Source organism: Python bivittatus, unplaced genomic scaffold, assembly GCF_059951505.1.
Source record: "Python bivittatus isolate LINGU-HERP-01145 unplaced genomic scaffold, Pbiv_v1 ctg000850_np1212, whole genome shotgun sequence".
Classification (NCBI taxonomy): Eukaryota; Metazoa; Chordata; class Lepidosauria; order Squamata; family Pythonidae; genus Python; species Python bivittatus.
Window position 1 is genome coordinate 7,023,361 of NW_028277112.1, and position 23,793 is coordinate 7,047,153.

The following is a 23,793-nucleotide window of genomic DNA, read 5'->3' on the forward strand; positions in this document are numbered from 1 at the left end:
TACTACCTGTGGCTCAGCTGGACCCAACTCTGCTCAGCTTTTGGAAATCCTTGAATTTCCCAGGCATGGGGGCCAGGAAGTAATTGAGCCCACACTATTGGTGAAAGGTATTTTCAGGAGCCACTATGTGTCAGTTGATTGGGAACAGTATTTCTTCTTTTAAATATATATTGTATTTATATTGTATTTTAATCCATGTTAGCCATCTACAGTCACACTGGTGAGATGGGCAGTCATATAAATTAATAAATATATATATATAAACTTTTCAATACCTAATTAGATTTTTTTTTTAATGTGATACCATATCCACCCCCCACCTTTTTTCCTGGTGTTTCCTTGTTTCAAGAAAAAAGAAAAAGTCTGGGAGAAAAGCTGATGGGCATGCTTGCTTCTGGCACCGATAGTAAGACAGTAGAAGAACTGGATAATCCACTGGAGATCATTAGGATGCTAATAGACCTGGTTGGTATCTCTTACATGATTTCAGAGGCTATATTAATAGTATTATATATGTCTGAACAAATATATGTATATACTGCCTGTTTGACTGCAATATTTCTTAATTTCTTTCTTGTTGATATAGCTGAATGATAAGGAGGAGATTTTGGCTCATCAAAGGAAGGTTAGTTATATGCTTGCTCGTGCACTGGAAGATAAAGAAGATACTTTACAGCAAAAGAAAGAAAATACATTTTCAGAGGAAAAGTTTACTTTTAAAAACAACCAGTGCAAAAAAGAGTTAAAACCCCAAGAACGGATTTTTCCTGAATGTTCATGTTGTCAAACATATCCTGCTCAGGATGGCTTTTCTTTAGCTTCTAATACATACCCCAGCAGAATGCCAAGTTCTCATTCCATGGGATCTAAGGAAACTAAACATCACAACTTCAAAGAAACAGCTAATACGAAGTAAGGTAGTGCTTTTTAGGAAAATGTAGATCTAGGAGGAAAAAAATGACAAGAATTTCCTTAATATTTTCCTTCATAATTTAGGGCTCTTAAATGCCATCTGTGCTCCACTGAACATACGGAATTTTTAAAGGAGCAGACTTCTTCATGAGTTCCATATCAGGGACGTGCCTATAAACACAAATGGAAAAACTGCTCATTAAATGGAAGGCAGAAGGAAAAGCTGAAAATATGCAAGGGTTTAATCTATCTCTGTAACACCTGTACTGAACTGTAATTCTGCCATAATTCAGGAAACTGTAACCATAAGATTACTTTAAGCACATTTTACCATTTAAGTAACTTATAATTTCAGTATAGAAAATAAGTAAATGTATAATTTATTGTAGATGGCTGCCCATCTCAGCAGTCTGTCTGTGAACAGAAGGCCTTATTCCATTCTTCTAAAGCAGTGTTTCTCAACCTTGACAGCTTTCAGAGGTGTGGACTTCAACTCCCAGAAATCCCCAGCCAGCCTTGCTGGCTAGGGAATTCTGGGAGTTGAAGTCCACACCTCTGAAAGCTGCCAAAGTTGAGAAATACTGTTCTAAAGACTTCTTCCAATTTCTGATCTTGCAGAGTACTTTGCTAGCAGAACCTACTAATGCCTCCTCTGCATACATCTCTCCTGCTGCTGCTTTTCTCTGTTCTCTGAAAACAAGACATTTTTAATTCCTTTCTCCTCTATCTCTTTTCTAAGATGGCCTTCTAATTTAGTTCCTTGACAAGGAACTAAATTAAAAGGGCCAGCATAGAAACCATTTCTGTGTGTGCGTTCAGTGTTTTGCATGCTCTTTTCTTTTCAGCAGATAGCATTTTCTCCTTTTTTTAGATCTGCTTGATGCAGCTGTGAAAGTTTTATTTTGCTGCTCTGTCTTTCTTTTTGTATTAGCTTCTTGTATCTGTGCTGTTCCTCACTGACAGAACACTAGAAATAAGCTTTTACCTTAATCAAGGCTTCCTAATTCCCTCTTAAACTGTCTCTCCTTGCTATTTTGTAGCATGAAAGTGGTACCTTTCACTTTCCAAATGTAGTTAGACTCCAAGTCCTGTCAACTCCAGACATCACAGATTTGTGTGTGATGGGAATTAAAGGCTGTAGTTTCTCACCTTCAACATATTCTATACCTCAAGTAACTTTCTTTTTGAAAGTATGAAGGAACATCCTAGGATTTTCATTAAAATTCAATCATTTACTAATTTCTTTGCAGCAATGAATGATTGCTGAGATATTTTTCACTTGGAAAAATGCCTGCTTGTTGATTTCCATTTCTTCTGGACCATATTTTCATAGGGTACAGATAGGCAAAATTGGTACAAATTGCATCTCCTCCTCTTCTTCCTCTGTTCATGTAGACTTTTGATTGATCAAAAAGGGGGCATAATGGGATTCAACCTAATCTCTATAAAAAGTTCATTATCTTGTGCAGGTATATATTTGAAAGAATGATTTCATGATTGAATGAAACCTTTTGTCTTATGAAAAGGGGAGGTCTTCTATACATTAACCCACATTAGTGGAAAACATTCATCTGTAGGTATGTTGGATTAGAACTACATATGTATAAAACACTGCACGTGACCATTTATTCACCAGATTAACATATCAGAAAGTTGGAGCATGATAGTAGCTAGCTTGGAAATATGTGCACAATATAAATTAGTGTTGTGTTCACATTGGGTATCTATTAAGTGCATACAGACAAATGCTGCATGTATGAGTGACTGGGTGATATGATATGGGGTTTCTTTTGTTGAAAATATCAAATTTAAGGAAACACAGTCTATATTTTGTTCCAGTGAGTAGGTTCACATATTGCATTAAGCCATGGTTTACTTTTAGACATATTTTTAGTAGTCCACAGTTTACAAACCATAGTGACTAGGTTCATATAACATGCTGTGCTAATGGAAATTCACGTAAAACATATATGTAAGCCCAGCCTTTTTCTGTCATCACTTATTTTTTATTTGGAAGTCTTGCCTGTTAATAGGTATGTTGCATTGTATGTTGTCACAGTAATTTGATTGAATTTCTATTGTAATGCTTCTTAAATATTTTCTGTAAATTGAATAGCTTTAACTTTGTATAGAAATTTCTCCAAAATCTGTAAGATAAGCTATTATGTTTTTGGAACGGTGGTCACATCTTAAAATTTTAGAGTACATTGTGGGCATTCTCATAAAATGATTGTTACTCTGGGGGCTTGCCCATTCACAAAATATCTCCCATGGTAAGCATGACCAAAAATAAATACTGAGAGGCTATTTGCTTCAGATATTTTATGATACTACCTATAGCCCTAAAGGTATTCCCCATCATCTCACTCTTCAAACTCTATTTCAGAATAAAACGCTGGGCCACAGCCACTACCATTTTAACTTTCTGTGAAACAGATCCTGAAAATGCAATATCTTAAGTATAGCACAATATTTCTCAGCTTTCAATTCCAATGGTAACTGAAAGGAACCTCTGAACTGTAGAATTTCTTTTAAGACATAACATTCAGATCAAACCCAGCATTTGGATGAGTAATGATTTGACTTTACTGAGACTGGAACATCCAAACTAATAATCTTTTGGGCCTCCCTCTGTTTACTCCATCATATTTGAGAACAGATTTTTATCAGTAGCCTGTTCTGTTGAAAATCAACAAGTTCCCAGCTATTTAAAGAATATTTCTTGGACAAACGGTTCATTCTCCAATTGAAGAAAATTTAAATATCTACCCACAGTTCCCAGTTCACACATTTTAACAGCATTAATTCCCCCACAAAATTAACTTCTGATACTTGAACTCCAGTGATAAATTCATTCTCTAAGTGAACACTTACCTGAAACTAATTAGTGAACTTTTGAAATACTGACTACAGTACTATTTTTATTTTATTTTTTATTATTTTATTTTTAATTGTAGACATTTCAGCTTCACTAGTGCGATTATATGACCCTCATAACTATCTGGATATCTTAAAAGGCAATTGTCATGTTAACTCAACAACATTAGAAACAATGTATATAGCAAGAAAAAGTTGCTTTTATTTATGTACTCCACAAAGTTTCTTTGTTTTCAAGCATGTATTTCTTTGCATCAGCTTTATCCGTGGTTAAGGATTTATACTAGCACCATTATTAACCAGATAAATGGTTGGAAATATGTAGTGGGGCTGTGAGGCACTTCAGATTTAGTTCTCTGAAAGGTACTTTGGAGAATTCAGGAGTACAAACATAGCACCTATCTGCAACACCTTAAAACAGCTGATACTTTAGAGAAGCCCTTCTCAACTTTTTTACACTGGAGGAATTTCTGAAAAAAAATTCAGGTCAGTTAAGAAAGGCTGCAGTACAGCATCTTTCAGGATTAAAATCAAGTTACTACACAATTGTGCCACCCTAAAACAGTGCAATTTTACCTTTCCTCTTTTGTTTAGGAGACCCCCAAAACAGAATCCTTAATTTCATGGGAGGTTGGCTATTGTAACAGTAATATTCCCTATATATGACTAAGATACCTCAACATATTTGTATACCATTTATTTTTATATTTAATCCACATTCATTCAGCATCGACCCATTGATGCCCTTTTATTCTTTAACTATATGCAGTTAAGTACCCCACTCCTGCATTCAATTTCTGTTTCTTCTGACATACCCAATTATGACTTCTATACATATAAAATAAGCAGAAGTACACTCTTACTATTTCACTTCTTTTGACAAACATTCAATCCTCACAACAGATCACATATTACCCAATAACCTTCTGCCATATTGGCATGTCCTAAAATGTCTCAATTTTTCCATCTTTAGTAAACATTCTACCAAGGTATGCACATCATCAAATTGCTCTCATTTTAACTTGGAATCATTTAGTCTATCAGAGATTTAGTCCTAGCTATAATACTAGAGCCGCTCTCAAGTTCTAGAGCTTCTTTTCTACAGAGATTTTCCAAGGTAAATCTCTTCCACTCCTCTCTAATTTATTGTCATCATGCTTGCTACTAATCTCTTCCACTAGCAGGGTGATCTAAGGAGTGACTTGCCTTCCAACTGTGGCTTCCAATAAGAAAAATAATATCCTACCTCTAATTGTGAAAAATCCTGGCTTTTTTTCTTATATCATTAGAAACAGTATACTCTCTGCTACAACTGTATATATTTGTAGTGTGCTAAGCTACACTGAATGATCAGTCCAGGAACTAAACAACTCTTGTTCCCCACTCTTCGAAAAGGTATTTGCTCTCATTGTCTCTGCCAACACCTCCCGTAGCTGGCTGCTTTCTTCAGGGATCATGTCTTCAATCCACTTTTCTCCTCCCCTCAAGCATTTTGCTCCCCAGGCTAAGTCTCTAAACTTCTTTAGGTGAAACTTTTTGCTCTCCATTGTGGGTTCACTCAGCTCTGGTATTGCTCATAAGTAGCCTTTCTGTGAGTGTGTGTGTGTGGGGGGGGCTGCTCCCCACCCTGATACTGTCAAACATTCTTCCTTTCTTGACTCTCCCTGCCACACCCCAAATTGGGGCCTTAACATGTTGTTGAGCTACCTCTATCTCCCTTCCAGTCTAGCTTCATTTCCTTCATTCTATCCTCCCTTCCATTGCCTGACCTTTAGCACTGAGGCTAGATAAATTATAACTGGCTGTCAGGAGCTCTGGTTGGGTTTGCTATTTTTTTCCAAATTCTGTAGCTCCATTTACCTACTGTACTGCAATCGAGCTATTTAATTTAACAACTTTAACCTTACTTGCCTTGCACCAAATCAATGCAAACCAGTGGGTTGCAAATGCATTAATGTTCAGATCCATACTTCTTGTTACATCATATATTCTAACATTCACTGCAAATCATTTGGGTTCTCAGCCAACAACACAGCAACAGCTGGATATAAATGTACACATACAGTCATAAGTCCAACAAAACTAGCCATAGAAAATTATGTAGTTTAAGCAAGCCTTCTGTTTCCCAACCCCCAATGTAAATAGAGAAACTGTAAAAGAAAATGTTCAAAACAATATTGTTAAGGCTGTCAAGTGGGAACATTTTTAATGAAAATGTTGCAGACAAATAGTGAAATAGAACCTTTTTCAAAATAATTTTTCTTAGGACTACTCTCTAAGTGGTGATAGCGGGCTTGTGTGGAATACACTTTTGTAATCTGCTTCCACAGTGCAATATTTATTGGAAAAGTACAGTAATAAGTTTAATAATGATTGCTGCCCTGTCCCATGTTTTGAGAACTTGTTTCTGACCTTTGGACAAGGAATGTTTAAGAGAAACTAAGAAAGCTGTAGAGCAGAATGCTCTGTTAAACTGGTCTTTCAAAATAAAAATCTCTTTGGTCTTCATGTTTACACACACACACACAGGCTTTGAATAGGTGCAAGGTGAATGACTGTTACTGTCACTGTAGCATGTATGAAGGTGGAATGTGGACCATGAAAGCTAATGTCATAATAAACATATTTGTCTTTAATATGCTATTCTTACCAGAATTGTTTTACTTTATTAGGCTATATACTTCATGCTTATAGTTGAACAGGGCACACAGAGCCCCAACTATAGCATATTAAGGTTGAATTAAAGGTTCAACCCTTAATTCCCCCACTGCTGAATTGAAGTGCTAGCATTCTTGGGTTTGTAGAAAACCTTACCAAATTCTATCCTGCCTCTATTTCCATTCAGTGTGTCAGAATAAAGGAGAAAAACCCACTTTAACACTTAGACAGCTAAGGATGACTTCAGTCTGTCTCACTCATAGGCTGGAGATGAGATGAAGGCAAAGTCATTGGGGTCATGGTAGAAAAGAAAATGTTGGCAGGACATCTTCGTGCTGTGGTTAGGTACAAAATGGGAAGAACACTAAATATAAGTAAATGGTACAAATATTTGGCTATGTTCATACAACATCCTTACCTATGATGACCTAGATATCAGGCTTTATATACCATGAAAAACAAACATAGCTACAAAGCCTGAGTTTGCCCAATATTTAAGACTCCCCCTGGAAAGCTTGACTATGCTTTTCTTGCCAATGGACAGAAGTGCTTTGCCACCCTGACATTTTTCCAGTCTAGTGTAACCCAACCCTCTTAGTTTCCATCCCCATGCCCGGTCAGCTAGAGACTCAAATGTGGGTGGCTTATTTGTGTTCAGCATGTTGCAAAAACGCAGCCCCTGTGATGACTACGTGTTACATGACATGGCATTATATATTATATTATCTCAGAAATTAGTAAGTAAAATACTTTGTACAAAGGCATTTTTCTTTTTACAGCTCGCTTCAGTCCCGGTTCAAGGTACTTTCCAATCTCCAAGTATCCTTTACAGTACTTTTCTCAACAAAACTGCCTACATACGCACGGCACACGGAACCTTGGATGAGCCAGCCACATTTTAGGCTAGGGAGTCTTTCCTTTCCTGCCAATCCAACTTTCTTCTCCTGCTAATCTTCCCGTCTTTCTTCTCCTGCCAAACCATGATGTAACCCGTTTATTACAAATTGCAATTACATGGAATAATACCTGCGGCTGGCAAATCAGTCCCAGATTTCCTTCCACCTGCAAATTCTAAGTCTCGTTTCCCAAAAAAGTTCGGGGAATCACATCCGCTCGTCTATCTGTACCACCGTAACGAGCGTCCGAAATCTACCTCCTCCTGGGCGCACCACCCCCTGGAATTAACACCCCAACACTCTCCCAAACACACCCTCCAGATGGGAGGGGTAGCAGGCGGGACGAAGAACCTCGCATAGCAACTGCGCAGCCGCAGATGGGTCCATCCCGGAGATTGGTAGCAGACGTCTCCTTCGAGTGGGTGGTGGCCTGGCCGCCTTCCTGCGCGCTTGCGTGGGAAGGCCAGGAACCAGAAGGAGACCCTTTTTCCGCGAAGACCAAAGTCTGGAAAAAGTGCCGCGGACGCCGTCGCGCTCGGGGCCCGGAGAATGACTTGGAGCCGGCGCCCAGGCGGGGAGCTAGTCCGGATCGGGGGCGGCTCGGAGTAGGTCCGGCTTTCGCGCAGACGGGAGGTAAGGAGGGGGCGTGTCCGGCCGAGGTGTCAATCTTACGAGAGGCTCGCGCCCTTCAGCCACCTTCGTGGGACGGGAGAGAGGGAGGGAGGGAGATCCTGGGACGGCTGAGCGCCTTCTCTCTGACGCGTTGCGAGGCGGGTGGGGGAGACACCGCTGTGACCGCGCGGCGCCTCCGCCTCCGCCTGGTGTTGTTTTCCCCTCCGCGAGCTGAGGCGAGGATGGAGCCGTCGCGGTGAGGAGGAAGAGTCGGTTGGCTGTAGACCCGAAGGTGGAGCTGGAAAGGCCGACCCGGCTGTCACTGATGGCGCCTAACCTCGCGTCTAAATCCCACGGAGGGTCTCTCCGCCTCTCTCCTCTCTTTCCTCGAATCCAAGTCCCTGTTCTTTCTCTTGTCTTTCTCCCCCTTCGCTTTCACTTCCTCAAGCGTCCTGGGCTCCGGTTTCTTCTGTACAAACCCAGTCCCAGCTTTGCCTGGAATTACTCAGTGGGTCATCCCTCTTCAGAAGTTTTGTCTGTGCCTGCTTGGAAGCCAGACTAGGGATCCCTGGAGCCAAATCAGAGATGCTCAGTGTCAGTGTAGGGTGATCAGACACAAGGTTAAAATAAGAGCATTTTCTTCCTGCAAGGTAAAGAAAGTAAGTATAATACATAGGGCAGTTTTCCCCAACTTCACCTCATCATTGGGCTGTGTTGATTGTGGATGATGTACTGTTAACCCAACATGAGAGTGTAAAATATCTGCTGGAAATGATGGTTATATTGCATCCAAAACTGCACGTTTCAGTAGGCAGACTTTTCATAAGTAATGCCAGTACTGGATCAACAACAAAAATTGTAATGCATATAATGAGCTCAGCAAAGAAATATTTTGTGGTGCACTTAAGGTAGACTAGAAAAAGCCCAAATGCTTAGTTACTTGGACAACTAGGAATTGGGAATATTTTATCCGCTATAAAAATATGTTAACTGCAACTTTGTGCAATTAAGGATAGTTTAAAACTTGTAATGAGGGGAGACAGCAGTTCCAACAACTACTACTCAAAATGCATTGTGCAATTATTCCATCTTTTTATCACATTGATTTTTTTGAGAAAGAAAAAAAATGAGAACATGGTAGGATTGCAAACAGTAGATAGCAATGTGTAAAATTTGATAAATGAGATAAAATTCCTTGATTAAAAATACTTTTTTAGAAGCACTTTTGTTCCTGCATATTACCACTGTGAAAATAACATTTTTATTTGGTGTGTGCTTAGATATAAGTTTAGTATAAGACCTATTTATCCCCACAACAACAACCTTATGTGGTAGGTCAAGCTGAGTGAGAGCATAAAGTCTGAAGATAGACTAGAATCTGGGTCTCCCCATTCCTGGTCCAACACCTTAGCACTATACCACACTGGCTGTCATTATTCATTTTTACTCTTGTTATTGTTCAGTCTCTTCCAATTCTTTGTGACCATATGGGCATCATTTCACCAAGACTGTCAGTAAGTGCTCTTTAAAATTCTTTTAAGCTCATGCTTGTGTCAGCAGTGATAATATCTAGCCACCTGCTGATATCCAACTGTTATCTGCTGGCCTGGTTTTGATTGCTTTCTATTTTTCCAAACATCGGTGTATTTTCTAATAACTCTTGCTTCTTAATTAGTGAGCTGTCTGACTTGACTTTATGTAGTATTGAATTTGAGACTAGAGAGTTAAAAGTCTGTTACTACTAGCCCACAGACATAATCTTGGGGGGGGGGGAGTTTTAATATTTTTTCTTTAGCCTTTGATAGGAGATTTCTTATGTCTTCCTTACCTGTAGCCATCAAAGCTGTATCATTAAAATATCTCAGTTTATTGATGTTTGTCCCAGCAGTTTTAATTTCAATCTATTTAATTCATAAATTCTCATAATACAGTCAACAAATGGAATTAAATACATACCACTTTTCTTGTTTTAAATTATTTAATTGCTGCATGTTTTGTTGTAATTATTGCTTCCTGATCATCATACAAATTCTTCAGTAGGCCCCATGTTTTAAAAGGCTAATGACAGTTTGTTGTGATCTGCACAGTCAAAAGCCTTAGTATAATAAATAAAGCAAAAAACAGTGTTGGTTTGGAACTCCCTTGCCCTTTTCATTATCCATCAGATGTTAGCAATGTGATCTTGGATTTCTTTGCCTCTTCTGAATCCAGTTTGTAAGTCCAGCTTGTGTCATGTTTTGTTGAAGACTTGACTTCAAAGTTTTGAGCATTATCATACTAGCATATGAGATAAGCACAATTGTTCATAGTTTCAACATTCTTATCACTCCCCATTTTTGAAATTGGAATATAAACATATCTTTTCCAGTCCCTTGGCTATTGCTGTGTTTTCCAAACATGCTTACAAACCACAAGTAGCTCTTTAAAATATTACAAGTTGATGTAATTAAACAGTTCAGCTCATATTTCATTGAAGTAATGAAGCTTTGTTGTTAGCAATATTTTCCAGTAGCTATTTCACTTTACTATCAAGAATGTTTGGCTTTAGTTCAGCAATCAAAAATTGTGCGTATCATCAGTTTTGGGATCATTTAGTAGTTTTTCTGTCTATTTGCACCATCTCTTCTTTATATTTTCTTTTTCCATTAGTCTCTTTTCTATTTCATTTCACATACCAAGGTGAAAAAATTCTGTTATGTTAGATGCTACTTCACTTCTACCTGTAGAGTTCTGACATTTGGGGGGGTTGTATCCAAGCACTGACTTTGACACCCTTTTATTAATGATGATTACTCTTCTTTCTATGATTTTCTTGTCTGGAGTAGAAAATCTCATTCTACTCTATTTCAGTTGGCTGATTCCCAGAATATCAGCATTCATTCTTGACATTTCTGTTCTTGACAACATCAAGTTTGCTTTGGTTCATGGTTCTGCCATTCCATATGCCAATAGTATAGATATATTTGCAACATTGGCTCTAGTCACATCAGAAACTGAAATCCTTTTAGGTTTAATCCAGCTATATTATAAGCACCAGCACATTAATACCTTCTGATCTCTGGGCTCATTTTCCAATATCATGTTGATATTATTGTCCTGATTGTAAATGTCCATTTGGTTTTCTTGGGAGAATATTGGAATGGGTTATTTCCTGTCCAGTCAATTGTATTTAGCCTGACCCCTCTTTGATGATTTACCCATCATGAGTGATACTTCTGGGAGTGAATATTCCTGATGTGTAGCATTATTGGGATTTACAGTTGTCAGGTTCAGCCCAAGAACAACAGCAAAACAGTCCAGAACAGTTTAGCTCCTTTATTAGCTTATACCTAATAGACAGAATCTCGCCAGACTAAATCTATACCACAACAACAGTAACTATAACCATGATGCCCTGGTGGGGGCAGTCTCATTCTCTTGGCTTTCCCACACTCCAGCTGGGGACTTAGAAGATGCTTCCCCTGGAATGTCTCTTCCCCCTCCTGGCAACCTTGAAGCTCTATTCCAGAACCTTCCCTGCTCAGATCTTCCATCACATCATTCCCTTTACCACTACAAGGCAATGATCCATGAAGGTGATTCATTTACAGTATATTGATCATATTGTTTAATGTAAGACTTTCAGAGTGGCTTGTTTGATCAATGACAACATAGCAACATTTTTCAGCTTTTTAGAACATTATAAACAATATATGTTTGAGAAAAAATTAACTTCTTGCTATCTTTTCGCTATAATGTTTCAAGTATTGGTGTTCTTTTCAATATGCATTATTTTGCATACGCTACTATCTTTTTCAATATATCAAATACACCTAGTTTTCTGGAGGTCTGCTTATATAGTAGATGATAATTTTTAAAAAATTGCTTTCTAGCCTGTTACATATCTATTCCTGATATATAAAGGGGACTATGATTTAAAGCTTGTATAGCTTTTAAGAGAAACCAAGTACTATAAAGTGGTATAATTCTAATTTATACTAAGCAGAACATAGTATAAATCCTATGGATCAAGTTCCTTAACAAAACGATAAAAAATAAGTAGCTTACTTGAATAATTATTGGAGGATAGGAACTGTCACTACAATGTGTTGATAAGAGTGGTCAGTGAATAGTCTGTGAAATAATCAGATTTCTTTTTTTTCTCCTTTCGTATTCTGAATTTCATTTGGATGAAAGAAGCATGCTATAGTGCCTTTTTGGGGCACTGCTGTATCTAGCTTATTTTAAAGTGTTAAATAACTTTTTTTTAATGCAGGAATCAAAGCTACCTTAGGAAAATGAATTTATAGTTTAAAGTCTAGAAAATTTTCATGTTCAAAACTATCTCCCGCAGTGGCTGAGATCACAGTCATACTAAGCAAAGGTTTGCTTAATCATGGCTATTGAATAAGCCAAAATTGTCAGGGTTCACACATTGTAAAGCATAGTTCATGGGTTTGCTAAGATGAAACCAAACAAACTGCACTGAGGACTAGCATGGAGTTTGAACCTAGTCATTACATTACTAAGTGACAAACATGTTGTTTGACTAGAGTACTCCAGTCTTAGCACACTGTGACAGTTTCTGAAATCACTGAATCCCACTCTATTGGACAATTTTTGTCGAATAGCTAACCTCCACTTTCTAGGGAAAGTGGTTGATAAGGTGGTTGCGCAGCACCTTCAGAGGACCTTAGATAAAGCGGATTATCTGGATCCCTTTCAGTCAGGATTCAGACCTGGGTATGGGGTGGAAATGGCATTAGTCATGCTTTTAAATGATCTCTGGCAAGAGCAGGATGGGGGTTGTGTATCCATTCCTTACCCTACTTGACCTCTCTGTGGTTTTCGATACCATCAACCATGGTATCCTTCTGGATCAGCTCAGGGGATTGGGGGTGGGTGGCATTGTGTTGTGCTGATTTACCTCCTTTCTTTGCGGTCAGTCCCAGTCAGTGGTGATTGGAGAGGAAAGATCCCGCCCCCCGGCCCCTACTGTGTGAGGTGCTGCAGGGTTCAGTGCTCTCTCTGCTCCTATTCAACATCTACATGAGGCTATTGGGTGAGATCATCCGTCACCAGGGAGTGAGGTTTCATCAGTATGCTGTTGATACCCAATTATACATCTCTGCCCCTGGGGAATTAAGTGATGCTATGGATGTCTTATCCCTGTGTCTGGAGTCTGTGAGGGTCTGGATGGCAAACAACAAGCTTCAGCTGAATCCTGACAAGACTGAGTGGCTTTGGGTTTTGGGGCCTGCTGGTTCTAAGACTATGCTATCTTTGGTGCTGGATGGGGTTGTATGGTCCCAGACAGACCCATGTGCAATCAAAGAGCAGGTGGCAGTCATGGCTAGGAGGGCCTTTGCACAGCTTCGTGTTTATGTCACTTACACCTGTTCCTAGATCAGGGGGCTCTGCTCACAGTTACTCATGCCCTAGTCACCTCCCAATTGAATTATTGTAATGCGTTCTACATGGGGCTGCCCTTGAAGAGTATCCGGAAACTTCAGCTAGTGCAGAATGCAGTGGTGCAGGCAGTTCTGTGTGCTTTTAACACAGCACATGTTATGCCTCTGCTTTGCACGCTGCATTGGTTGCCAGACTGCTTCTGGGTCCAATTCAAAGTGCTGGTTTTGACCTTTAAGGCCCTTCATGGCATGGCACTGGGTTATTTGAGGGACCACCTCTCCCCAATTACATCTGTTCGTCTCATCAGATCTGGCAAGAAAGGCATGCTGCAGGTCCTGTCTGTCAGGGAACTACACTTGGTGGGCCTGAGGAGGCAGGCCTTCTCTGCTGTGCTGCCTGCGTTATGGAACATTCTCATCCCCCCCCCCCGCCCCAAGTAGTGAGGTCAGCTCCATCCTTGTTGATTTTCTGGAAGGCTTTGTCATCAGGCCTGGGAGTCTCAGGGGTCCAATGAGATCTTGAGGTGACTCCATTGCTGATCAAATTTTGTGTATGTGTATGTTTGTATTTTAATTTTTTTAATACGACTGTGTTTGACATGTTTATTTTTTTTATACCTTTTTGTGGTATGCTGCCAAGAGTGACTTCTTGTGCGATGGGCAGCCATATAAATTTGATAAAGAAATAAAGAAATAAGTCCTGTCTGTTGCAAAGCAACAGGATAGAAATGGGAAGGATTGATATTTGCTGTCTCCAAATTTGAGGGGAAAGGGTATGAAAAAGTACCATTCCATTGCTTATAATGGAAGGCAATATATTTAGACAAGCTCAGTTGTTTCTGAGCACATGCCCTGATTTTTTTTGTACTAAAGCTAAGCGTTATTCCTGATTTCCAAATGTTCCTCTTAGCAGCTTAGCTCAGAACAATAAACAACTCTTTTATTAATAGTCACCCTTAAATAATTGGGAATTTTGTTTAAGAATAATATTAGCTTAATGTACATGATCTAGGGTCTACCAGTAATCCTACTTCTGTTTTTTTGTCTTAATTCATTACACTATTCCCTACAGGTGCAACAGGAAAAAACAGTTTGCAGATCAAGCCTTAGAATGGACAGTTACTTTAAAGCAGCTGTCTCTGATTTGGACAAATTACTTGATGAATTTGAACAGAATGCAGGTTGGTTCATTCTTTGTATCTTCTTCTATGTGTATATGAGCAGCAAGTATAAAAATTCATAACACTCTATTCTTATGTATGTTATATCATTGGCATACATAGTGTTTTCCAGACAAATCTAAATTTACAATGGACAAATAAGGTGATGGGGAAAATATAAGGAAATGTAGAATGTAGACAGTATTTATCATTGAGAGAACAATGTGTGTAGGAAGTGTATGGTGAAATTCTTAATAATATGTTTCTTATTTTTTTTTAGATGAACTTGAAAATAACAGCACTATAAATCTTCATAATTCTGAGCACCACTTAGTTTTGTCAGATTCATCTTACCAGCAGCCAAAACCCTTTGAGCCAAATGCAGAAGAAAATGTCAGTTGTGTTATATCAGATGAACTCTCATTATCTTCTCAAACTACAAAAGTTGCAAATTTTGAACAATTGAACTCTGACCAGAATGAGAAAAATGTTACTGGTTTAGATCTTCTGTCCATGGTGGGTGGTGGTTCTTCAGATAAAAATCAGTCATCTTGCTTGAAGGGATGCAGTATACCTGTCTGCGATCTTATCAGTGACACAGGTGGTTTGACCCAACTAAAAGGTAACTTGGGATGCATTCAAAAGTTGCAGCCAGATGACTCTCAGTGTAGTCTTTCTATTGATGGCTTTGATTTAGCTCTACTGTCAACCAAAGGTAATAATTCATTGGTTGATTGCATTTCTGATTCTGGGACACAGCAACAAATTGATGAAACACTGTACAAAATACAATATAATGCAGCAGGAGAACTTAATCAATGCGAATTAAAGACAGATGTTCCTTTTGAACCAAATATAGCAGACTCTGGTGAAGATCAAGAAAAAACAAAACATTTGAACAATAATGAAGTATTTGACCAGAAAGAACAAGTGATAGGAATTGATATGGTATCAACTTTAGTAACTCATCTTTCAGCTGCACTTGGATCCAAAGATGAATCAACATGTGAAAAGCTGCCTTGTGAGACATTACTGGATGAAAATAATTCAAAAAGTCAAATGACACATGATAAGAGTGACAAGCAAGCCATTTCAGAAGATGTAAATGAATCAGAAGCCTTGAATTTGCCAAAGATCCATGAAGTAAATAATCGCAACATAATATGTAACAAAAAACTTTTATGTGATTCTACTCTTCAGACAGAAAATGTGCTAGCTTTGGATAAAGAACATAGCACAATTGACAAGTTTTGTAATGTACAACAATACACTGATACAACTTTAAATACGGTTTCAGTACCAGAGATCTCTGAAGATATACAGACTTCATTATCCTGTCTTCCACTTGCTGTTTCTATATGTGCATCATTAGTTAATACTGATGACACAAATGGAAAGATTACTCAGAAAGAAGATGTCATTAGTGACATAGCTCTGCACACTGAAAATAGCCTTCCTAAAGACGAATTTTTTGGAGAAATAGAAATTTCAGAAAAGGAGAACGGTCTCAACAAAACCAATGAATGTGGGATAGAAAAATCTTCCTCAACAAATAGAGAGTATGTTGTTTCTAGTAATTGTGAGCCTTTCCAACATCAGGATTCTATTGCTACTACTAGTCCTTTTTTGGCTGCAGATACTGAAATGTGCAGTGTTTTGACTGTTGATGTTGATGAAAGACCTTTTGTTGATCTAGCTTTAGAAGAAGACATTATTGGAAGCAACATGCTCATTAGTGATACTGAGCTTGATGCCTTTTTGTCTGAACATTGTCTTGAAGCAAATAATTCAAAGCCTCTGAAAGAAGATACTAGCAGTGGACTTTTGGAATCTGATGTAATAAATGACAACTTACTGGATATAAGCCATATGAGTATCAGAAGTGATAGCATACAAGCAGAACTGGAATTTAAGAAAGCAAAAACTTCCATTGAAAATAATTGTATCTGTATTCCGGAATCTAGCTTAGGGATCCCAGTGGAAAAACACACACAGCAGGTTCAACAAGAGGCTATAGAGAACACAAATGAGATTGGAAATGAAGTTTCAGATTCAATAAACGGCCAGCCAACAGTGCATAGTGGAGGAGCAAGACCAAAGCGGCTGCTAAACCTTCAACCAAATGCCACAATCCCTTCTGAGTTCAGCAATAAAAATACATCTGGGAGTGAATCCCAAATGATAAACTCCACAGACTCGAGTACGTTCCTCTCAGATGATAAAATTTCTCCTGAATCAGACTTTAGCTATAATAATGCTGATGGACAAAGATGCTTGGGAAACACGGAAGAAAATGTCTTACCTGTGATTTCGGAGCCAAGTAAAGTAGTGGGACAAGCTATAGCCTTGGGACAGAAGCAACCATCCTGGGTTCCTGACTCAGAAGCACCAAAGTGCATGAATTGTCAAGTCAAATTCACATTTAGAAAAAGAAGACACCACTGTCGTGCCTGTGGGAAAGTAAGTAAAATAAACCATTTTTTCTTGTCTGCTCATCTTTATAACTCTCCATTTAGTAGCTGAGGAAAAGGGGAATTTTTTGCCCTTTTGCCTGCAAAAAAAATTCCTTTTACTAACCGTTTTTCTTCACTCAGTTAAAATCAACTTTGATCAGCATGTAAACTTTTTGGTCTGATTTATTGAAAATGTTTCTGGTTATTGACTAAAACATATGCTTTGGTAATTTTGTAAACTTTGTGGTTTTTCTAAAGTCATATTCACTGACTTCTTCAAGCCAATCTCATGCTGTAGAATTAATTTATTTGAGCTTTGTTATCTAAGTGATTTTTGTCTATGCTGGTACTAAATTACAAATGTAATAGCTCTCTGCTGCCTTTATTCTTCTAGTTTATGATTTTTCTAATTAGTAATATATGATCTTAACCTGTTGCTACATCAAAATACATACATTCATATACCTATAAAATCTTAATGCAGCTTTTGTGCTAATCTAGGTTTTTTGTGCTCCCTGTTGCAATCGAAAATGCAAACTCCAATATCTGGATAAAGAAGCAAGAGTCTGTATAAGCTGCTATGAGTCCATTAACAAAGGTAAAATTTAGTTGGAGAGAATTAGAAGAAACAGAAAAAGTAACTAGAATAATTTTTGAATGTTGGAACAAGTCTTCTGAATGTGAACAACATGGTGTGAAGTATTTAAGATGAAATAAATATGAAAACCTATTTCCGTATGTTCTATTTGAAAAGAGAGCATCCTTTAAAATTACTTCAATTTAATGATTAATTTGTTGCTCGTAAATACTAATAGAATATGAATTATTTCACTTGATTAGATGATGCATATCCTTTTAGTTATCGTGTTAAAACTGATTTGCAGTTCTCTACTTGCACAAAAGTTCTAAACAAAGCTCAGTCAGAAATCTGAATACGCACCTGAAAAGTATATAACCTTGCATTAAAATTAACATAAGAATAGTCCTCAATCTGCATTATGTACATCTGTGATTGAGATAAAGATAGTTCTTGGGTTATGATCATTCTTTCAGAGACTGTTCAAAGTTACAACAGCACTGAAAAAATGAACTTACCATTGGTCCTTGGAGTTTCAGCCATTGCAGCGTCCCCACAGAAGCAATGAGCATGAAACTGAGCAAACTCAGGGAGGCAGTGAAGGACAGGAAGGCCTGGCGCGATATGGTTCATGGGGTCACGAAGAGTCGGATACGACTTAACGACTGAACAACAACACAGTCACGTAATCAAAATTCAGGTGCTTGGCAACCAGATCACGTTTACAACCATTGCAGTGTCCCACAGTCATGTTCTCCTGCCCTGTGCAAACTGCCTCCACTTCAACTCCCCCCACCTGTCTATCTCCTCACCCATCTCTGGCCTTTTGGCTGCCCTGCACAGCATGGCCGAGATGAAGACATTGCTGTATAATGCCGCTGCCTACCCTCTGCCGCTGCTGCACCCAGAAGGCCTTTCTTCCTGACCTCCTCCTTGGTGCCATCATCATCTTCTTCCTCCTCTTCCTTCTCCTCAGCATCATCTTGCCTCCCCTTTTCTGGGCTTGCTGATGCCACTGGCTTCAAGCCCTGTGGCGCAGGGGCTCTGTCAGTGCTGGGATCAGAGGTAGCAGTGAGAGGTGGGGGCAAGCCCAGCACTGACAGAACCCCCATGCCATGGAGCTAGAGGCTGGCTGGCATCAATGAGCAGAGCAGAGGGAAGGAGAGGTGATGCTGAGGAGGAGGAAGAAGACGATGACAGTGCTGAGGAGGAGGACAGGAAGGTCTGCTGGGGGCAGTGGCAGCAGCAGTGGGCAGGTGGTGGTGGAATACAGTGGTGTCTTAGCCTTGGCCATATTGTGCAGTGTGGCCAAAAGGGCAGAGGTGGTGGTGGGGAGATGAAACGGAGGCAGTTCATGCAGGGCAGGAGAAGTGAGTCAGCCTCTTCTGGCTCAGTGATCCCCTGAAAATGTCACTTGCCTTGGAAGGACGGAGACTTGGGGCTGGGAGGGACCAAGCCAGGAATGGCTTGGATTAGGGTGGCAACTATTGGGAGATGGAAGACATGATCACCATTTGTGACCTTCCCAGCTGGCTTCTGACAAGCAGAGTCAATCTGGAAGCTGGCAGGAGGTTGCAAGTTGTGGTTATATGAGGACCTCACCTAATGACACATGGTCCTTGCCTAATGACCACAACCAGGACTGCCAGAACTGCTGTTGCTAAGCCGCGTGGTCACGTGACATTTTGTTTAATGACTGCTTTGCTTAGTGCCAGAAATTCCGGCCCTGATTAGAGTCATAACTCAAGGATTACCTGTACAGTCCTCTTCAAAATAAGCAATAATGATCTCCCATGTCATTTTTGTGCAAAGCATGATAACCATGAGAGCTAGTGTGGTGTAGTGGTGCACCAGGGAAACCAAGGTTTTAGTCCATCATTAGCCATGGAAGCTCATTAGATGACTCAGGGCCAATCACTCTCTCTTAGCCTGATCTACCAGATGGGTTTTTGTTGTGGGGAGAAGGGGAGGAGAATCCACCGTGTATCCCGTCTTTTGCTCCTGAACAAAAAGGTGAATATAAATCTTACAGAAAATTTCAGATGACAGCTTTTGGTAAGAAACTTAGAAGTATGAACCTTTCCAGGTTGTACAGGTGAAACTTGAAAAATTAGAATATCGTGCAAATGTTTATTTATGTCAGTATGGCAACTCAAAAGGTGAAACCAATATATGAGATAGACGCATTACATGCAAAGTGAGATATGTCAAGCCTTACTTTGGTATAATTGTGATGATTATGGTGTACAACTTATGAAAACCCCAAATTCACAATCTCAGAAAATTAGTGTGAAAAGGTTCAATATTCTAGGCTCAAAGAGTCCCACTCTAATCAGCTAATGAAACCATAACACCTGCAAAGGGTTCCTGAGCCTTTAAATGGTCTCTCAGGCTGGTTCAGTAGGAATCACAAGCATGGGAAAGACTGCTGACCTGACAGTTGTGCAGAAAACCATCATTGACACCCTCCATAAAGAGGGAAAGCCCCAAAAGGTAATTGCAAAAGAAGTTGGATGTTCCCAAAGTGCTGTATCAAAGCACATCAATAGAAGGTTATGTGGAAGGGAAAAGTGTGGTAGAAAAAGGTGCACAAGCAGCAGGGATGACCGCAGCCTGGAGAGGATTGTCAGGAAAAGGCCATTCAAAAGTGTTGGGGACTTTCACAAGGAGTGGACTGAGGCTGGAGTTAGTGCATCAAGAGCCACCACACACAGACGTATCCTGGACATGGGCTTCAAATGTTGTATTCCTCTTGTCAAGCCGCTCCTGAACAACAAACAACGTCAGAAGCGTCTTACCTGGGCTACAGAAAAAAAGAACTGGTCTGTTGCCCAGTGGTCCAAAGTCCTCTTTTCTGATGAGAGCAACTTTTGCATCTCATTTGGGAACCAAGGACCCAGAGTCTGGAGGAAGAATGGAGAGGCACACAATGCACGATGCTTGAAGTCCAGTGTGAAGTTTCCACAGTCTGTGTTGATTTGGGGAGCCATGTCATCTGCTGGTGTTGGTCCACTGTGCTTCATTAAGTCCAGGGTCAACGCAGCCGTCTACCAGGAGATTTTGGAGCACTTCATGCTTCCTTCCGCAGACGAGCTTTATGGGGATGCTGACTTCATTTTCCAGCAGGACTTGGCACCTGCCCACACTGCCAAAAGTACCAAAACCTGGTTCAGTGACCATGGGATTACTGTGCTTGATCGGCCAGCAAAGTTGCCTGACCTGAACCCCATAGAGAATCTATGGGGCATTGCCAAGAGAAAGATGAGGGACATGAGACCGAATAATGCAGCGGAGCTGAAGGCCGCTATTGAAGCATCCTGGTCTTCCATAACACCTCAGCAGTGCCACAGGCTGATAGCATCCGCCACGCCGCATTGCGGCAGTCATTGCTGCAAAAGGGGTCCAAACCAAGTACTGAGTACATATGCATGCTTATACTTTGCAGAGGTCCGATATTGTTCTATTTCCAATCCTTGTGTTATTGATGTCATGTAATATTCTAATTTTCTGAGATTGTGAATTTGGGGTTTTCATAAGCTGTACGCCATAATCATCACAATTATACCAAAGTAAGGCTTGACATATCTCGCTTTGCATGTAATGCATCTATCTCATATATTGGTTTCACCTTTTGAGTTGCCATACTGACATAAATGAACATTTGCACGATATTCTAATTTTTCGAGTTTCACCTGTATATCCAGACAGCCATGAAAGCATGCCATATCAATAAAACACAAAAAAGGAGACAACCTAATAAGCAACAAGGGTCGAGTATCACAAACTAAGCTTTAGATCATCCTAAGTATACCTCCATATATCTAGGAGAGTGCTCTCTACCAGATGACATTTAATGATACTACATTGCTGTATGTTTGGGTGTTCCATGTTTTGGTATGCTGCAATTAATGTATTATTAATTCTGACACTGGCAATTAGATATCCTAGGATATTTTCCCAGGAAGGATCAGATGATACTTATTCTACAGTTGCTGTTGTCCTCCTGAGAGAGAAAGAGGTTAAATGTGTCAATATATTTTTCTGTATTCCACTTCAGTGATAAGGTATAATTAAGACTGTGCTACATCTACTTGATCTTGGTTTTTATGTTAATAGCAGCAGAGGATGGGATTTGCACGTGTTCTTTTCAAATACAGTAAGTCCCTGTGCCTAAGGTGCCAGTGTGAGGCAGTTGTGGCGCAGAAGTACTGAAATTGTTTCTGAAAATGATTTAGCATTTTCAGTTAGCTATAAATATAAGTGTCTTCCTTGAATGCTTTTATTTATTTAAGAAAATAAAAAATAGGACAAAACTCAAAGCTGTTTTTGATATACATACACTTGCAATATATACATAGTAAAGTTTTTAAAAAGTTTTTTAAAGCCAGCAAATACTAAAGCAGCTCATAGTCAGTAAAAATACTGTCTTCAGAATAAAAAATAATTATCTTCCATTTCATTTTTGTGCAAAGCATGATAACAAGAGCAAGTATGGTGTAGTGATTAGAATGTTGGACTGGCACCAGGGAAGCCCAGGTGTTAATCCAATCTTAGCTATGGAAGTTCACTTTATTTAGGGCCAGTGACTCACTCTCATTCTCACCTATCTCACAGGGTTTTTGTTGTGGGGGGAAATGGGAGGATAGATATATCTAACTGTTGTGTAAATGACAATGATAATAACATTATCATCTACAGAACAGTTCAAGACAATCTTTAAGAGAAAGCGTTAGTAAAGAAATGGTTCTTTGGAGTCATTTTGTATTGTACAATGGTGGGGCCTATGTATTTATTGCCAAAGGGATCTTCTGCCTCCTGCCCATCAGCCTAAATGGTCTTACAGATGGACCATATTAGTAGCACCACAGGGTTCATGAAGAGTCCTAGAGGTAAAGGTGGCCCTTCAAGAATATTAATTTGTATAATCTAGTTGTGAAATGTTCAAATTGCCCCATTCTCAGCAGTATTCAGGAGCTACATTTTTCATCAGTTAACATTTTTCAACTGTACCCATGTATAATGCAGTATAGTAGTCTAGTCCATCTAGATGTCACAAGAACATGAATAACTGAAGGAAGATCTGTTTTCTTTAGATAAGATTGCAGGAGTATTCCTGTCTAAACTGGTAAAATGTTCCTGGCCACCACTACCATCAGAGTTTCCCAGTTAGCACAAAGTCCTAGTGAACTCCCAACTCTCTGCTAGATCTGCAATTTAAATGTGACCTTTTAAAAGCCTTTGACATGAGAAATGCGAATAGCTGGGGAATGTCATCATCATCTTAAAGAGCTTTCCAAGAAGGAACATAAGACTTAAAGAATACATTTTACTTAACAAACTTTAGATTGATATAAAACAGTAATGCTTTTTAAAGAAATGTTTTGTAAAAAGAAATTATGTTAAAAAGTTATATATTAAAAGCTCAAACATTGCAGGATTAGTTAAAAATGAAATTGTATATGATATATCCTGAACTCACCTTGATTATTATTAGGCAAATGAATACCCCAGAAGCAGACATTTGTGAAAGATTCTAGGATATAGTTTTGACACTTAAACTCTTTTAAATTTTGTTTGTTAGCACAGGCATTAGAAAGAATGATGACCCCAACTGGTCCAGCACCTGATTCTGTATTTTCTGAATCTTCAGCTGTTCCATCTCTGCATGAAACCCAGACATCTGGTACCTCTTATTCTATGTTATTATCCAGCTCTATTTTAACAGTGGCTAGCTAAAAAAAAAAATAGGGATGGGCCATGAGTGGCTTTATAGATTTATATCCCAGTTGACAGCAGCACTGGCTAGTAAGGACAGTGGTAAGGGTGATGGGAGTTCAACATCTAGAGATCACACATTATCCATACTCATTAAAGAGATTAACCAAGCTAAACTTCATTTACTGCCCAAGCATTCCTAGACATTTATTGTTGCACAATATACTTGCAGACTGTATTGTTTTGTTAGGTGAGCAAATTCTTCAAATAAGTATTTCTTTTTTGGTGATAATATTTTCTTCAGCATACAACTTGTGATACTTGTTGGTGGAGAGTGGAACTTAAAACTAAAACTTACTTAAAGCAAAACTATATGTCAGGTGCCTATGATGCACTTAATTCTATATGCATTTACATTCATGCTATAAATGTCAGTTGGGTAGTAGTCTGACAACTTACTGATGAAAATAGCAAGTATTCCTTTTACCAGTGCCATGAAATTCATTTGAACAGAAACACTCCAAAAAAGTGAACTTTCATGAA

At 39.1% G+C, this 23,793-nt stretch overlaps 2 protein-coding genes, 1 long non-coding RNA gene and 1 pseudogene across 7 annotated transcripts in view; 2 read left to right on the top strand and 2 right to left on the bottom strand.

Moving 5' to 3' along the window:
• CCDC125 (coiled-coil domain containing 125) overlaps window positions 1–6,425 on the top strand; it is a 28,954-nt gene extending 22,529 nt beyond the window's left edge. The window contains exons 11-12 of the mRNA XM_025170185.2: window positions 350–465; window positions 587–6,425. Coding sequence (XP_025025953.1) covers window positions 350–465; window positions 587–916 — 446 coding nt within the window. The 3' untranslated portion in view covers window positions 917–6,425. The remainder of the gene's footprint in view (window positions 1–349; window positions 466–586) is intronic.
• The window catches only part of LOC148213757 (uncharacterized), a 261,467-nt pseudogene that overhangs the window by 59,185 nt on the left and 178,489 nt on the right, over window positions 1–23,793 (bottom strand).
• On the bottom strand, window positions 994–7,730 carry LOC148213758 (uncharacterized). The gene is made up of 3 exons (XR_015793896.1): window positions 7,474–7,730; window positions 6,663–6,782; window positions 994–1,083 (listed from the first exon to the last, which is right to left on the bottom strand). It is a non-coding gene; the product is annotated as an uncharacterized LOC148213758 (long non-coding RNA).
• Window positions 7,777–23,793, top strand: part of ZFYVE16 (zinc finger FYVE-type containing 16) — a 42,890-nt gene continuing 26,873 nt past the window's right edge. The window contains exons 1-5 of one of the 5 annotated variants that reach the window (XM_025170181.2): window positions 7,777–7,976; window positions 14,418–14,526; window positions 14,786–16,965; window positions 17,460–17,556; window positions 23,117–23,218. In XM_025170181.2, coding sequence (XP_025025949.1) covers window positions 14,457–14,526; window positions 14,786–16,965; window positions 17,460–17,556; window positions 23,117–23,218 — 2,449 coding nt within the window. In that variant the 5' untranslated portion in view covers window positions 7,777–7,976; window positions 14,418–14,456. Of the gene's footprint in view, window positions 7,977–8,114; window positions 8,615–13,672; window positions 13,897–14,417; window positions 14,527–14,785; window positions 16,966–17,459; window positions 17,557–23,116; window positions 23,219–23,793 lie in introns of those variants that run through there. The other 4 variants (XM_015889004.3, XM_025170180.2, XM_025170178.2 and 1 more) reach the window with 4 other exon arrangements.